Source organism: Chinchilla lanigera, unplaced genomic scaffold (assembly GCF_000276665.1).
Source record: "Chinchilla lanigera isolate Chin_1 unplaced genomic scaffold, ChiLan1.0 scaffold00016, whole genome shotgun sequence".
In the NCBI taxonomy this organism is placed as follows: domain Eukaryota; kingdom Metazoa; phylum Chordata; class Mammalia; order Rodentia; family Chinchillidae; genus Chinchilla; species Chinchilla lanigera.
Window position 1 is genome coordinate 30,840,909 of NW_004955417.1, and position 15,223 is coordinate 30,856,131.

At 37.6% G+C, this 15,223-nt stretch overlaps 1 protein-coding gene across 1 annotated transcript in view; it reads right to left on the reverse strand.

Moving 5' to 3' along the window:
• Eif3e (eukaryotic translation initiation factor 3, subunit E) overlaps positions 1 to 15,223 on the reverse strand; it is a 35,421-nt gene that overhangs the window by 17,354 nt on the left and 2,844 nt on the right. The window contains exons 2-6 of the mRNA XM_005381967.2: positions 11,129 to 11,243; positions 9,521 to 9,638; positions 7,095 to 7,137; positions 5,871 to 5,975; positions 129 to 254 (exon numbers count right to left, since the gene is read on the reverse strand). Of these exons, the coding sequence (XP_005382024.1) occupies positions 129 to 254; positions 5,871 to 5,975; positions 7,095 to 7,137; positions 9,521 to 9,638; positions 11,129 to 11,243 (507 nt within the window). The remainder of the gene's footprint in view (positions 1 to 128; positions 255 to 5,870; positions 5,976 to 7,094; positions 7,138 to 9,520; positions 9,639 to 11,128; positions 11,244 to 15,223) is intronic.

Here is a 15,223-nt window from a genome sequence, read left to right on the forward strand (position 1 = left end):
GTCAGGTCAACAAAAGCTAATCTGGAATTTAAATTTCTTTCTTTTCTCCCCAAAGTGTTTTTCCTTATTAGAAAGTATGAAGTGTACATAGAAATTTTAAAGAATCATTCTGGAAAAGTAAAACTCACATTGTTATCTATGGTCTCTTTTAAGCGGGTAAGATCTTCCATGGCTGCATCCCAATTCTGCATTAAGATTTCCGAGGCCAGTTTTCCCCAGAGGGAACTCAAAGCATTTCTATCAGTTGCTGGAACCTATGTAAGAAATCACACTTAATTGTATTTTGAATACGATGGAAAAAAAGACCATGTACATTTTATGCCCCACATGCCCATCCAGCCTTACTCAAAGCGCCTACCTGCAGCTTTCTACTCCAAGGCCTAGCTATTTCAAGTCCTTCCTGGATCATGTATCTCAAATAACTTAAACTATTAAAAACACTCAAGTCTGTGATAGCCAGTCTAGATCAGAAAATAAAGGACAACTTTTAAAACAAGGAAAAGAGCAGCTCCTTGTTAGCCTGACTCATTTCAGGTATTTTATGGACACTAATTTCAGGCACCTAAACTTTAGAAACCAAGTTAGACGTCTGTCACTAAAATCACTGCAATGAAGACACAGGAAACTACAACTTGTAAGTTTCACAACATAATGAAAAATTATGTACAAAGTGAAAGAAATTTCCAAATTGCAACAAAAATGGAAGAGGTCATGAACACAAGGAGGGGAAAAAAGGTTATTTAACACTGGTTATTTAACAGTACTAGTAATAAACATTAGTGTTCTTGAAACCTTAACAAAAAACCCAAAAAGCTAGATGATTTTTATCCCACTTTAGAGAGGGAGAACGAATGCATAAGGAGTATAACTACTCAAAATTACACTTACAATCATGAAAGCTCTATGATTTATTCTGTATATATCCCACACAAGGTCTAAGAGCCACCCTACTGTTCTCCACTGCCGAAAGAAGGTGACAAACTCAAAACTCCTGCAAGGACCAGGCTAATATCGAAGATAAAGTGGCATTCCCTCAGAAGGCAAAAGAAACAAGTAAAATGAAGAATTTATTGTGTTAGAGCAGCAGAAGTAGAGTACTAGAGAGGAAAAAACACAACTGTTGCATCCCAAGTGGAAATTTAAACTAACTTCTCATCCAAGCACTTATATGGTAATATAGTATAAAATACTATTATATACAAGTTAAATTGTACAGCAAGTGTAGAAACCAACAACCAAACATTCTGACTCTACCTCTTGCTATTAAAAGCAGCTGGATCATCCGCACTTTAGCTTAATTTATAACATAAGGACAGTTAACAGAACCTATATGAGTTGTGTAAGTGAAATAATGTAATGCACTGATACAATAAGTGAGCAGTCAATAAATGTGAAACATTATCAAAATAATAATGGGAAGATGTTAGGGTACTGTAGGTTATCTGAACTATAATACAGACTTTGCCCATACTGTGTTTCTTGAATGGCAGTAATTACCTCAAATGTACTGAACGACATTCAGCAAATTCTAAGAGCAGGCAAACAGACTACATTCATAAACTAAATTAGAAGCACACAGATGTAACTGACGTTCTAACTGTCACAATGCACATCCACAATACAATATGTACATGAATATTCATGACAACTTTATTTGTAATACAAAAACCAGAAGTAATCCAAATGTTCAACAAATGAACAAATAAACTGTATGAACAGTACCCAGAAATAAAAAGAATCTAATTTCTGAGACACACAGTAATATGCACCTCGAAACTTGCTGATAAAAATAGGCCAGACACAAATACACACACTCCATCATTCCACATGAAATTCCAGGACAGGTGAAGCCGACCTACAGGCGTCGAAAGCAGAACACTCACTGGCCGCCAAGGACCAGGGTAGAGTATGGCTACAACGGGGCACAGAAAAATAGTCTATTTAGCTGGCAATAGTTACACAGGTGTACATTTGCCAAAATACATCAAAATTTTAGAAACTGACATAAAAATCTACAAGTCACTATTCTGATTACTGGTATAAAGGATTAAATGTTTGAGACTTAAGAAATCTGAGCATTAAAGTATTTCAGTCCAAGATCTATCAGTTTTAAGATACACTAGTACTTCTAAAACCAAAAATATGCTTCTAAAACCAAAACAGTGAACTTAAGACATATTATAATTACAGGTGCTAAAATATGAAAATTTATGTATGACAATCTATGAAACAGACATCTTTTATACCAATTTTATAACAGGGCACATCCAAGCCAAAACTTCAGCCTAGATTCTGATGCTTCCAGAAGTCACTCTTGCGCCAGCTGTTGGGGGGAGGGGGTTGGCCTAGCGCCCAGGCTGGCCTCCAGCTCAAGTGACCTTCCCGCTTCTACCTACAGAGCACCTGGGACTAGAGGTGGGTGCCACCCAGCTCTAGCTGTCCTGAAACTCCCAGAGAAGCAGTTTTAAATATCATCACTTGATAGATCTTAAATCCTGAGTGAGAAAAATAGCTACAAAAATATGATCACAAATAGTTCTAGTATCTTAAAACCACTTTTATTTAAAACAGCTGTCTAAAGGAGGTAAAGGGTGATATTGTGGAGCCAGACCAGGCAGGGTCTCTGGGTGAGGGCAGCTTTCCACAAGATTCAGGGTCAACTTTTAAAACAAAAGTATTAAAAAATTTCCTACCAATCTTCTCCAAAACATTCTCCAATGCATTCTAAAAGCCACCAAGTCTCTTTATGAGAAAGGCAAATTCTAGGGTCACACAGCCTGAATTTTTACACACTGACCTACAATAGGTCATTGGGAGAGTCAAATTCTAAACTCAGATCACAGGTACAATGGCTCTTTCATAGCTTATGTTTCCCCAGCCACAGATTTAGAAGAATAACTAACTACCAGAAAAGAACTTAGAAATGAAAAAGCTACTGCAGGAAAATAAAATTGACTGACTAAACTTAAATACTAGCATTTTCTGCCAAATTCAAAGTAAGATTTTTATTTTTGCTATAAAAAGCTCAAACTAAATCAAAACAAAAATGTATATGGTATAATTGATTCTTCCAATCCTGACTTTGTAACCCTCTGCCCACATACCAATAGGAAGAAACCAATTCCCATTTAACTCAAATGTTCTACAGCACAAGATGAGACAAAGATTTAAAAACTGATTATATATAACTTCTAACAACTATCCCATCTCCATACACTAACCGCTCTTAATGTAAAGCATGTTAATTTTGTGTTCATAGCAGAATATTCAATTACTCAAAATGCCACTTTAATTCCACTACAAGATTTGTTAACAGCAATGTAAAAGCTTAAAACTAAGCTCAAATTTGTAAAAGCCAGAACTACCTGAATTTTCATAACTCAACAAAGTAAACATAAAAGTTCCTCAAGTCTTTAAGTGTACATCTACTAAGTGTAGCAACTTTCAGGCAAATTATAAAGCTGTCCCACATAAACATAATGACACTATTAAAACAAGAATGTATTTCGTGTATGAGGATAAAAGCTTTCTGTAGGAGCACAGCAAAGTTTTTAATCCCACAGGCTCACGTGCACCACTCTGGCTCCCCTCCATGTCATTACAGTTGGCTCTTCATGCGGACCTGCTTTCAAGGGGGATATGCTAGAAGCGCTTGGATATCTAGGCTGCCAGCAGTTACCTTAAGTTTCCAGGTCTTAGCAAAGTGGCACATTCACTCACTCCCCAGCAACAATAAATTTACTGTGCTGGAACTCTAACAAGACACTAAATCTTCATTCTCAAAATTCACTCCCAGCATTAACAAATGATATGAATAACCAACTCTTTTCATGTACCTGTAATCATACCAGGCTTCTGATTTTACAATCCTGATTTAAGCTGTTTACATTTTCAAAGTAATCAACTTTTGCTCTCTTAAATCCCTGGTAATATTCAAAGTAAAACTGATGGAATTTTTTGATAAGTCACTACAAGTTGTTTTTTGATAAGTCACCATCACTGATTACCTTCAATGCACTTGCAAACTAACCACAGCTAATCTATAAATGAAGAACTCATTTATAAACGGAAAATAAAAATATTTTAAGTCATGCAATTTCAATGCAGAAAAATTACCTGAATCACTAACACCAATCTCTTTGCTCTCTGAAAAAAGAAAATTTAATTTCCTAGAAAAACCAAAGATAACAAGCACAGTCTTATCTTGTTGGATGTAGAGCTAAAACTGTGGGGTGGGGGTGTAGACATGGTAGTGCATACTTATAATCACAGCACTCCAGGCGGCTGAAGCAGGATTGTAGGTTCAAATCTATCCTGGACAACCTGGAACCTACGACGCCCTGTCTCAAAACGCAAAACAGAGGGGAAGGGAAGAGCTTTGGAATGCAGCTCAATGCAAAGGCCAAGTTCAGTGAAGACCAAACAAACGAACACACAAAACATAAAAACAAAAACACCCCAAAAAACAAAAGTAAACAAAACAAAACAAAAAAAAATCAAACAAATTTTTCCAAGGCTGGAAAGCAAAAAGTCCCTGAGTGAAGAGGTCTTTTTCCCACTTCTAGGATTAACTAGAGAAATCACAAACTTAGCTACTTGCTTACTATTCCAGTGAGTGTATCAAATTACAGTTTTGCAAATGAAAGACTAAATAAAAGGACATTATGAATATCCTAAAAGGTGTTTATTAATACATTTACTTCAACAGAAGAAAAAGTCTATCAACTTAAAGGACTTACTTTTAATGTGGCTTCACACAACTTTCCTTACCTAACAAATGCCCTGAATTCAGGAATTTGTCAAATAAACTAATGAAGATAATAAACTACTTTATAGCCAACAGTTACCATGGAAACTTATCTCCCCCATAATGCAACTGTTCATCTTTACAATCTAATACAAGATGTGTTCAAAATATACAGCAAATGTTTACATTTTAAAAAAATTTATTACAGTGAAAGACACACTGTCATTAATTCCCCTCAAAACATTCCCCCTCACTTGAGACACACTTATGCCATTATTCTTGCCACTTTCTGAAACAGTTCTCAAATCCTCTTTCAGAAGTGTCTCTGAGAGGTATAATTAAAAATGCAGTGAATGTTTCTGCTGAATCTCATCCCAGAAACGGCAGAGGCTCCTAAGAACATTACAATGTGTTCTCATCCACCTTATTCACCAGATGTGGCACCACGCAACTTCTGGTTCATCTCCAAAACCAAAACCACTATAAAAGGGAAATGTTTTGAGTCAATTCAAGATATGGAGGTAGCCAGGACTATGCAACTAAAGACACTCAGGAAAAAGGACTCCAGAACTACTCTAGAAATAGCAAAAAGGACAGGATGAGTGTGTTGGAAGCAAGGGGAAGGGAGTATTCTGAGGGGGATTAATGGCAATGTGTCTTCTGCTATTATACCTTTTTTAAAAATTTAAACATGTACTATATTTTTCAATCACACCCTGCCATTGAGATCATAGGTAAACAGAAGTTACTGTTAAAACATAAAATCTTTGAAAGTATCATTAAGATTCCATAGTTGTCCACTGCAAGTTCAAAGAGTATGTACAACATACAGGATTAAAATCAAGAATCATGGACTTACTCAATACAATTCACTAAGTATCTAAGATGCACCACTCACTCTGCTGTACAGTAATCGGTGGCCTGTATTTTTGGATTTCAAGGACAAGTTAAAGCTCCCTCCAAATTCTGAGGTTCTAACAACAGGTTTCCTATAGCTATTTGTTTCTTGTTGAGAAAGGTTTTATTTTTTTCTTTTTTGGTAACGTCTTTTAAGAATTTAGTGGACAGACCCAAATATATACATGCTTTGAGGAATTCTACAAAAACAAAAAAAAATACTTACCAACACTCTAAAAAAGTAAAGGTATTCTGCTGCTCCAGAGTAGTTTCCACATTCATATTGGAATTTTGCATACCTGTAGAGCGTATCTAAATATTCCTGCCTAAACTAAAACAACAAAAAATTCCACTTGTTAATTTTGCACCTTAAAATTCCACTCATTTATTCCTTAAATAACCTGGAAAAATTCAAGTATTTCAAAGGTTCCCTCAAACTGCCACCAAAAATAAAAACTAGAATCAAATATGTAGCAGGAATTGATCAATTTAATATTCCATTTTGGTCTCAAAGAGTTATTAGCCATAATGATACACACTTTATGACAAGACAAACTTGAACTACAGCTGAAGGTCTAATGTTTGAGTCCCTGACCTAGTGACTCTGCTTCGCCAACTACCATACATAAACATCTCTGTTTTTGTGGTTCTACATAAACAACATGTACAGGGATGGGATTTAACTCAGCAGTAAAACACTTACCTAGCATTCACAAGGCCTTCAGTTCAATCCCCAGTTTTTATATGGAATAATGCAAAAAAAGGGCAAAGCAAAACTAAAGAAATCTAGAACTCCAAACTGGCACACAGAAAACCCACCAAATATTTAGTATGGAAACCTACTGTGTATAGTGGTCCGCTATCCTTTCATCACAGTAATTAAATGACAGACAACACTTGAAGCACATTGAAGAATTAATTACACGTAACGTGTCACACTCCAAGCCAACACCAGGTAAAACAGATGGAGATGAAAGGAAAGGTCATCCCATTTCTTTAACTGTAGATTTGGGGTTTACGAAGACCCTGACAGCGTCAAGGGTTACTGTATTCCACAAGGCTGCCAGAGTATTGGTTTTACCACTTGAAGTATTTTCAATCCAAATCTAGCACTCTGACATACTTATGAACCCATTAAGAAACAGCGTTCTGTTGTTATTCTGGGTTTACTGTCTACACTAACATAAAATACTATCACATAAAGTAAAACTAAGCAAAAATTCTGAAAAAGTACTATCTGAAGGTGATTATAAACACATTTTTGTCATACTAATTTTTAATTTTTAAAAACTAAAACTTCAAAAACATCAAATGTTATTTACATTTAATAAGTTAATACGGAAATTATGTTCTTAAAGTACGCTATGAACTCTTCTCTACAGCACTGATCTTTAATTAACCTCATTAGATCATGACTACTCTGAAACATTTGAAAAAAAAAAATACCTACCCCATGCTTATCTGCCAGGTAGTCAAACAGCATCCGACCATCCCTGAACAAGAAAAAGAGAAAATTACCAAATTTTTTAGGCCACAGGAAACAAAATAAGCATTCTTTAGCTGTAACTGGAAATTACATGTTCAGTTTCACATCTAAAATAAGACTAAGTTTTTTAGGCAATAAAATCAGAACATTCTATTTTCCTAGTAAAGTTAGTAATCTCTGTAGGTGGTACCCTATGAAGAACGGTATGGTTACATTTTTGATAGATAACACAGTCTTGTAGCTAAGAAACTTAAATAAATGCACTACAAAAACTACAGGAATAATTCCTACATATAAATTTTACTTCCCTCTGTAATCTGTTAATATTTTTCGTCAGAAGAGTGCTTTGGCAAAGTTACAAAATTAATTAATCAGGCAGAATTACATAATATCTATGCCATGTACCCTATACAATTATTACCCTCATCAAACTGCCACACAAGCCAGTTAAACTTTTCTCACATTAGTATGGCAGACAAGTAAAAGACAAGCTGATGATAAAGGCACCAGGAACAGCACACATATGGGACAGCTGCCTTCCTTACGATCAGTTTCAAAAATTAAACACATTCTTAGCCTGCCACCAGGAAGGAATGTGCTGCAGCATGTCTCTGGGAGGATAAGTTTACTTAAAAATTCAATAGCTAGGGGACATGTCCTCATTCAAATGAACCCAGGTATAATACTGAATATGATGCATTTATCACATTTTAACACGGAAGGACTGCAAGAAATCTTAGCATCTGCTGTAGGTCCCAGTGAATAACTATCACATCCCTTACACCTCTCAGGTATGGAAGACTGTCTTCTGGCTGATATGTATTTCTGAAGCAGTATGTTCAATGCAATTTTAAAAAGAATTAGGGAGAAGTTATTACTTGGAAAATAAGTAGATAAGTTTAACTGGATTACAAATTTGTAACATTTAATCTCTTTATTTATCTCAGACCTAATGTCTATTAAGCCACAAAGAACTCTGCTTTTCCTGCTATTTGGAGAACACCTCTTATGCTCATCTTATGCATACCCTGGCGTCCTATTTTTTCCCAGTCTTTAATGACTAGACTAAAAAACACCCTCAATTTTCTGCTGTACTCTAGCCTGTGGTGTGTTTCAGGCGTCTATCAGTGGGTGCTTATACCTATCATGAAAGTCTTCAATGACTCATTTTATTTTAAGAGTATAAAAATAGACATATGATAGTATGATAGACATACATATATTTACAGAGCTGTGTCTAAGACATGCTTTATGTGAGTATGTGTGTGTCTCTATGTATTTCTGTATATGCACATAGTACAAAATGGTGTAAGTACGGCACAGTAATTGTGTAATATATGCTGCCTTTTCAAAATTACAGTATCTTGTTACTTTCCCAAATCACAAATAAAAATTTAAAGCTGATTTCTACAATTCTGGTTTGAACGCATATTATAAAATTAATGGTGCAACGTGGCAAAATCTTTAGCAGTTCCTCAAGTGAACATATTAGTACCTAAGACTTACCATAATGATAATATTTAATTTTAAACTTTATTTCAATATATTAGAACACAAAAGGCTTCAACTGGTTGTAGTAGTAAGACAGCCTAAGGCTTTCTTTAGAAACCAAACAAGTTTGTTTCTAGCTAAAGGGAAGGTAGAAATAGGAATCTCATCAGTGCCACGCCACTGTAGTGCTGTGGGCAGATGTGAGGAGATTCTGTCGGCAGCAGGTGGTGGGCCCTGCCCTCTCCAACATCACTCTGGACCATGTCACTCACTGCTGGGGAGCAGACAGCATGGTCTTGTGCACTGTAAGACGTCCAGCATCTCAGGACTTCTACTCTCCAGCTGTGACAACTACAAATGTAACTAGGCATCACCAAATGTCCCCTGGGAGGGGGAGCGGATAGAAAGCTACCAGAAAATCAACTCTGAATAACAAGTAAAAATCCTTTTTAAAATGTAAACATTAAGCTGAACACGTGGTACACGCCTGAAAATCCCAGCTACCCAGGAGGCAGAGATAGGATGATGGCCATATGGAAGCTGACCTGGGCAAATTCATGAGACCCTGTCCCACAGACTAAAAGGGACTGGGGTTCCTGGCTTCTAAGGGTACTGCCCCTACAAAACGGAGATAAATGGAAATAAACAGATGAAATCATCTAAGCCATGCATACTCACTACAGTGTGCAAGATAACACTTGATGTTTCTACTAACCTAGGAAAGGGAATTTTTAGAATCCAAGTTAAGAAAAGATTTCCTAGTCAGCTGTGGCAATGCATGCCTATAACCCCAGCACCTGGAAGCTAAGGCAGGAGCACGGTCCTCACAGCAGTGAGTTTGAGGCCAGCCTGGGCTACAGTGAGACCCTGTCTCAAAAAAAAAAAGGGGAAAAGATTACCTGGTTGACTGCATTTGCCTAGTAGTTTCTGGATCTTCAAACATTTTCACAATTGGTTCTGTTTCTGCCTGAAGTTGTTTCAGTTGTGCAACAACTGTGGTTCTCTTTTCTCTCAAAGCTAATGAGAAATGCAAAAGAATGCTGTGATGATAAGGAATGTTAACTGTGTTACTGCTCACCATAACGACGTCTGGAAAAATTTCAGTTTACTTAAACTACATATATATTTATTTACCTCAGGTACACTCACATGCCAGTGCCACCAACTGGCTACTTTCTCAGTCACATTTCCTTTTTCCTAGCAATACAAAAGCACATAAAGTAAGAAGGAGCCCCTGTCTACACTTAAGGGAAACAGGTACACACAGCCACTGGGGGAGGAATGAAGAGAGAGCGCAGGGAAGGGCAGTTACTAATTGTGTCAACTAGGTCAATGGGGATTTAAATCTAGTCAATGGTTGGTTTTTGCTATAAATACAGTCTCTAATCTCTTAAACCAAACTCTACAGTTCCTTTTTATTACCTCAAGAACGTCTGAGAAAACTTCTACATAATAATAAGGTTTTGCTGGGAAACTGAAGAAACCGTTTATTTTTGGTGGGTGCAGGGGCACACACCTGTAGTCTCAGCCACTCAAGAGGCTGAGGCAGGATGGCTTCAGCCCTAGAGTTTGAGGCCAGCCCAGGAAACAGAGCAAACTTCATCTCAAAAAAAGGGAAAAGGGTAATAAGAAATATCTTACCTTTTCCATTACAATATTATACTTACTGGATATTTCAGAATAGTGGGATATCTGTCTGTGGGACAGATATTTCAGATATAAGCAATATTATACTTACTGGATATTTCAGAATAGTATTTCTTAAACACAGAAGGGGATTTCTGATCAAATTTTGAGAAATACCATACCAATTTAAACAAAGTAAATTATACTTCTCTAAGCAAAGGAAACAATGTTATCATAGTTCCAAACTTACGGGACTATGGTTTTTATTTTGGTTTTTTTGGAGACAGGTTCTCACTATGTAGTACAGACTGGCCTTAAAGTCACTTTGACTAAAGTGACTAAAGACCACAGGCTGGTCTCAAACTCATGGCAATCCTCCTGCCTCAGCCTCCCAAGTGCTGGGATTACAGACGTGCACCACCATGCCCAGCTACGACTACATTCTTAAGAAGCAACCGTTCTACAGAAACCTGTCCTTGGCATTCTCCAACTTGAGTTTAGGACCACACTGCCATCTGATTTCCTAAGCAATTCTCCAGGTGAATGGTGTTGGTCCTACAGAACCATTTGGAAACTAAAAGCTACAAGAAAGGGGAAGGGGGACCACTTGTAAGGCTAAGTGAAAAAGTTAGTAGCCAAAAAGCTTCAACACTCTCAGGGAACTGTCAAGAAATAATCTGACCCCTAAGGTTAGTCTGACTTCCACAGGAAGAAACAATGTCCTTTAGAAACCTCACAATTGTTACACTATCTTCCACCCTGAAAACTTTAAAATCATCATTATTAGGCTTTTCTTAACTAAAGCTTTCCTGTAAACCACAAAACTTAATGCACATACTCTCAGCCACAAGGTGAGCTTCAGATCAAATGGCAACACTTACCATGAGGAATGTCGTCAGAGTAAAGGTTTTTGTACACATCCATCGCAAAGTCAACCATGTTGGTATCACTAAGAAGGTCCAACTTCCCTTGTAATAATTCTTTCTCATTATATATCTGGAAGACAAAATTACTTCACCTGAAGCAAGCTTCATGAAACAATCTTTCTTAAAATAAAAACTATTAATTCATCCTCTTGTAACATGAAAGACAGAAAAAAGAGTAAGTGCCCAACCTACAGAAACATAAGAATATTTGCTTATCCAAAAATGTGAACACAAAGGCAGCTGCACTGGAAAACCATTTCCACCAGTCTGCCCTTGAACTTGGGACCCTCCTACCTCAGCCTGCCAAATGGCCTGCCAAACTATAACTGTCTTATGTTTCTTAAATCAAGCCAGATTTTATCCTTTCTAGACAAGGTTGTGCTTAGCCTAGAAAATTACATCACTTTCTCTACAAAGCACATAGAGCTCTCTCCTCTCCACATCCACACTTAAGAATTTTTTTCACCTTCATAGTTTCCCTTATACCCCAATGTCACCCACCCACCTCTCCTGATCCCCACACATTCTCACAATAAGCAGTTGCAGTAGTGTACAATGTTTCCCAGCCACACCCTGGAAGTGAAACTGCCCACCAGCCTGTAATTTAACACAGTGACATTAGATTTTTACTTTGCAAAGAGTTCAAGAAACATACTGTAAGTAACAGTACAGGGACCAAACACACATACACACAAACTCACGTAAACATCACACAAATATGAACTACATTAAACAATACATAAGGATTCTAAAAAATACAATTCAAAAGACAGGTGCTTCAGCCAAAGAAAGGTTTCTATACTGAGTATTTTTTCCACAAAAAGAAAAATCCAGAAAGATGCAACTATGTTTTACTGCCTAGGGATGAGAAGATTAAAGTAGTCAAATGGTTTAGCTAATTTGATCAAAATTGAACCTTCTAAACTAATACACAGAACTCCTCTGGTACAAAACAGTGAAATAAGACAGATAATCCCACTGAAGCAGCTACAAGATTTTAAGTCACTTTACTTTTAGGATAACCTGCCAAGTGTGGCAGCACATGCCTGTAATCCCAACTATTCTGGAAGCTGAGAAAGGAGGATCAAAGCCAGCCTGGGCCAGTTAGAACCTGTCAAAAACAAACAAATGAACAAAAAGAAGGTAACAAAATGGACAAGCAAATAAAAAGGTTCTCAATTTCACACATCATAAAGGAAATGCATATTAAAACCACAATAAAAACTAAAAAAAAAAAAAAAACCGGGGCTGGGGATTTAGCTCAGGGGCAAAGCGCCTGCCTGGCAAGCGCAAGGTCATGAGTTCAGTTCCCGGTACCGGAGAAAAACCAAACCAAACCAAACCAAACCAAACAAACAAAAAAACCTATCACTATCAGAGTTAGTATAAACATGCACTAATTTTAACACTCAAACTCTGCTGGCAGGGGTACAACCACTTTGGAAAATTGTTTTTAACTTCTAAATTTCTGAAATACATACTTTGTGACAATTCTGCTCCTAGGTCCCCCAGAGTGGATTTGAAGTACATTTTTAAAAATCTTCATAGCACCCCTATTTATAATAGCCAAATGTATCAATGTTAGAATGGGTAAACAATTATGATGGATTAACATTCAGCACTGAAAGTCCTTACCTAATACTACCCTAAAAACCTGATGATTTGCACAGTAATGAGTGAAAGAAGTCAAAATAAACAATAAACAGAGCCTGACATGGCAAAGCACACCTGTAATCCCAGCATCTGGGAGACCGAGGCAGAAGGATCACCCTGTTTAAGGTCAGCTATATAGTGAGTTCAAGTTCATCCTGCGCTACACAGATCCTGTCTCAACAAACCAAAACAAAAAACAAACAAAAAAAAAACCATACAGAACAATAAATTGTAGTCAATGCCTAATTCCATACATACAAAAATCAAAAACAAGCCAGGAGTAGTGGCACACCCCTGCACTCCCAGTACTCTGGGAGACTGAGGAAAGACTCAGCAAAACCCTGTCTCAAAAAAAAAAAAAACAATTAAAAAAGGACTAGGTGTAGCTTAGTGCAATGTCCTAAGTTTACTCCCCAGTAAACTGTCCCTCCCCACAAAATACAGGCAAATCAATCTATCATCAGTGTACAGCTCTTCTTCTTTGAGAGATGTGCGTAATGACTAAGGTCAGAAAGAAAATTTAAAATGTTTGAAATATGACACATTGCTCTAGGTGATATTCACACTAGTGGGTTCATTGTTCACTTTTTAAAAATTCACTGACCAATATATTTATACTGGTACACTTTTACAAGCCCTATGCCAGATTGAAAGTTTACTTCAAAAATCCCAAACCAGCCTGCACAGTGGCATACGCCTATAAACCCAGTACTCTGCAAGGCCGAGGCAGGAGGACTATAAATTGAAGCCCACCTATGGCAATGTAGTGAGTGAGCAAGACCTGTCTCAAAATTTAAAAAATAAAAACATAAAAAGAGCTGGGCATTTAGCTCAGTGCAAAGGCTGTGAAATCACTCCCTAGTGTCACTCAAAATGAATTAATTAATTTAATAAAATAAATAAATTAATTAACATTTACTGTGAAGCATCCACTTCCTAGCATGCCAGCCCTCCCCACCACCCTACTAACAGCTTTTTCCATGGGAGATCTCTCCTCACTACTATGGGGTGGATTTGAGGACAGGAGGTAAGGGCTGAGGGCTCTGCTCCTCTGCCCTCAGCCCTTACCTTATCCTGTCGTCAAATCCACCCCTGCACGTATACACTGCTCAACTCTGCCCCACAAGCACTTCTGGAGTGGGCAGAAAGTACTGCAGATCTTAGTCAAGAAGCAAACACTGAGAATACTACAGAATAACAAATCTGTAAACAAGATTTTCGTAAAATTTTTGTTAATACAGGATGAGATTTTTAGAACATTTCACTTAACTGCAGTACAAAACCTGCATCTGTTGAAACCTACTCATAGCTGCAGACCACACAGGAACAAGCACAGAACTGTTCTTTGGTTAGTGGGATCCAGTTTGCCACCGCCATGTTGAAAACAGCTCCTATTTTTTTTAACAGATTTAAATCACCTGCTGCTTTTTCTTCCTCTGGTGTCATCTTCCACATAGCCATCATCTATATTAATGATTCTTTAAAAACCCAACCCTAACATCCCCTATTACACTCACCCAGTACTTCCCCACAGCCTCACATTCCAGCTTCCACTCAGCCCCTTATCACTACCATTGAGACTTAGCACTCTCACACCTCCTGTCTGGCCCCATTGCTAGATTACTCTTTTCTCATGTCACCTTCTATCTTAGGTTGATATTTCAAAGATTTTCTCTTCAGTCCTATTATTGTTTTCTTCAATTCTCCTCCACCCACAAACAACTCATCCTGAATGTCTAGCTCTGCAAAAGGTCATTTTTATAGGTTCTAAGGATAACTAGAGAATGTTTCAAAATCTAGCCAATACTGTTACTTGACCACATCTGCACTTCTCTCTTATCAGTAATGCTTTTCATTGATCTCCATGTGACATTTATCTCCAAGCCCCCCCACAAACGTTTCCACACTACTCTTACAACTTTCCACTGTCCTTCTCTCTGACAATGACCATCATTCCTCTATGTGGGATGATTTCTGGTCCCAGCTCTACCCTCTACTTACAGAGACCCCTATCCTCCTCTTTGGTCAATCTTTTCCTCACTCTTCAAAACTTTCACTCTTCCCTCCCTGTCACAGGGTGGCCTGGTTTCCTAACAGAAAACACTTGAGAGTATTCACTTTGGCTCAGAGGAGCTAAATGCTTAAATGTACTATCTCTTGCAATTTTTCTAACCCCACGCAATTGGTAATGAGACCTTATTTATGACAAGAGGCACTAGACGAAGCTCGTTTAATCCCAGCACTTGGTAGGCTGAGGCCAAAGTTCCAGTCCAGCCTGCACTAAACAGCAAGAACCTGTCTCAAAAAAAAAAAAAAGACGAAAAAACATGCTTCTTTGTGCTCAGGGATGTTAACTGACAGAGTCAGGCACCTAATCCAGGTCTAAATTCAGAGCCG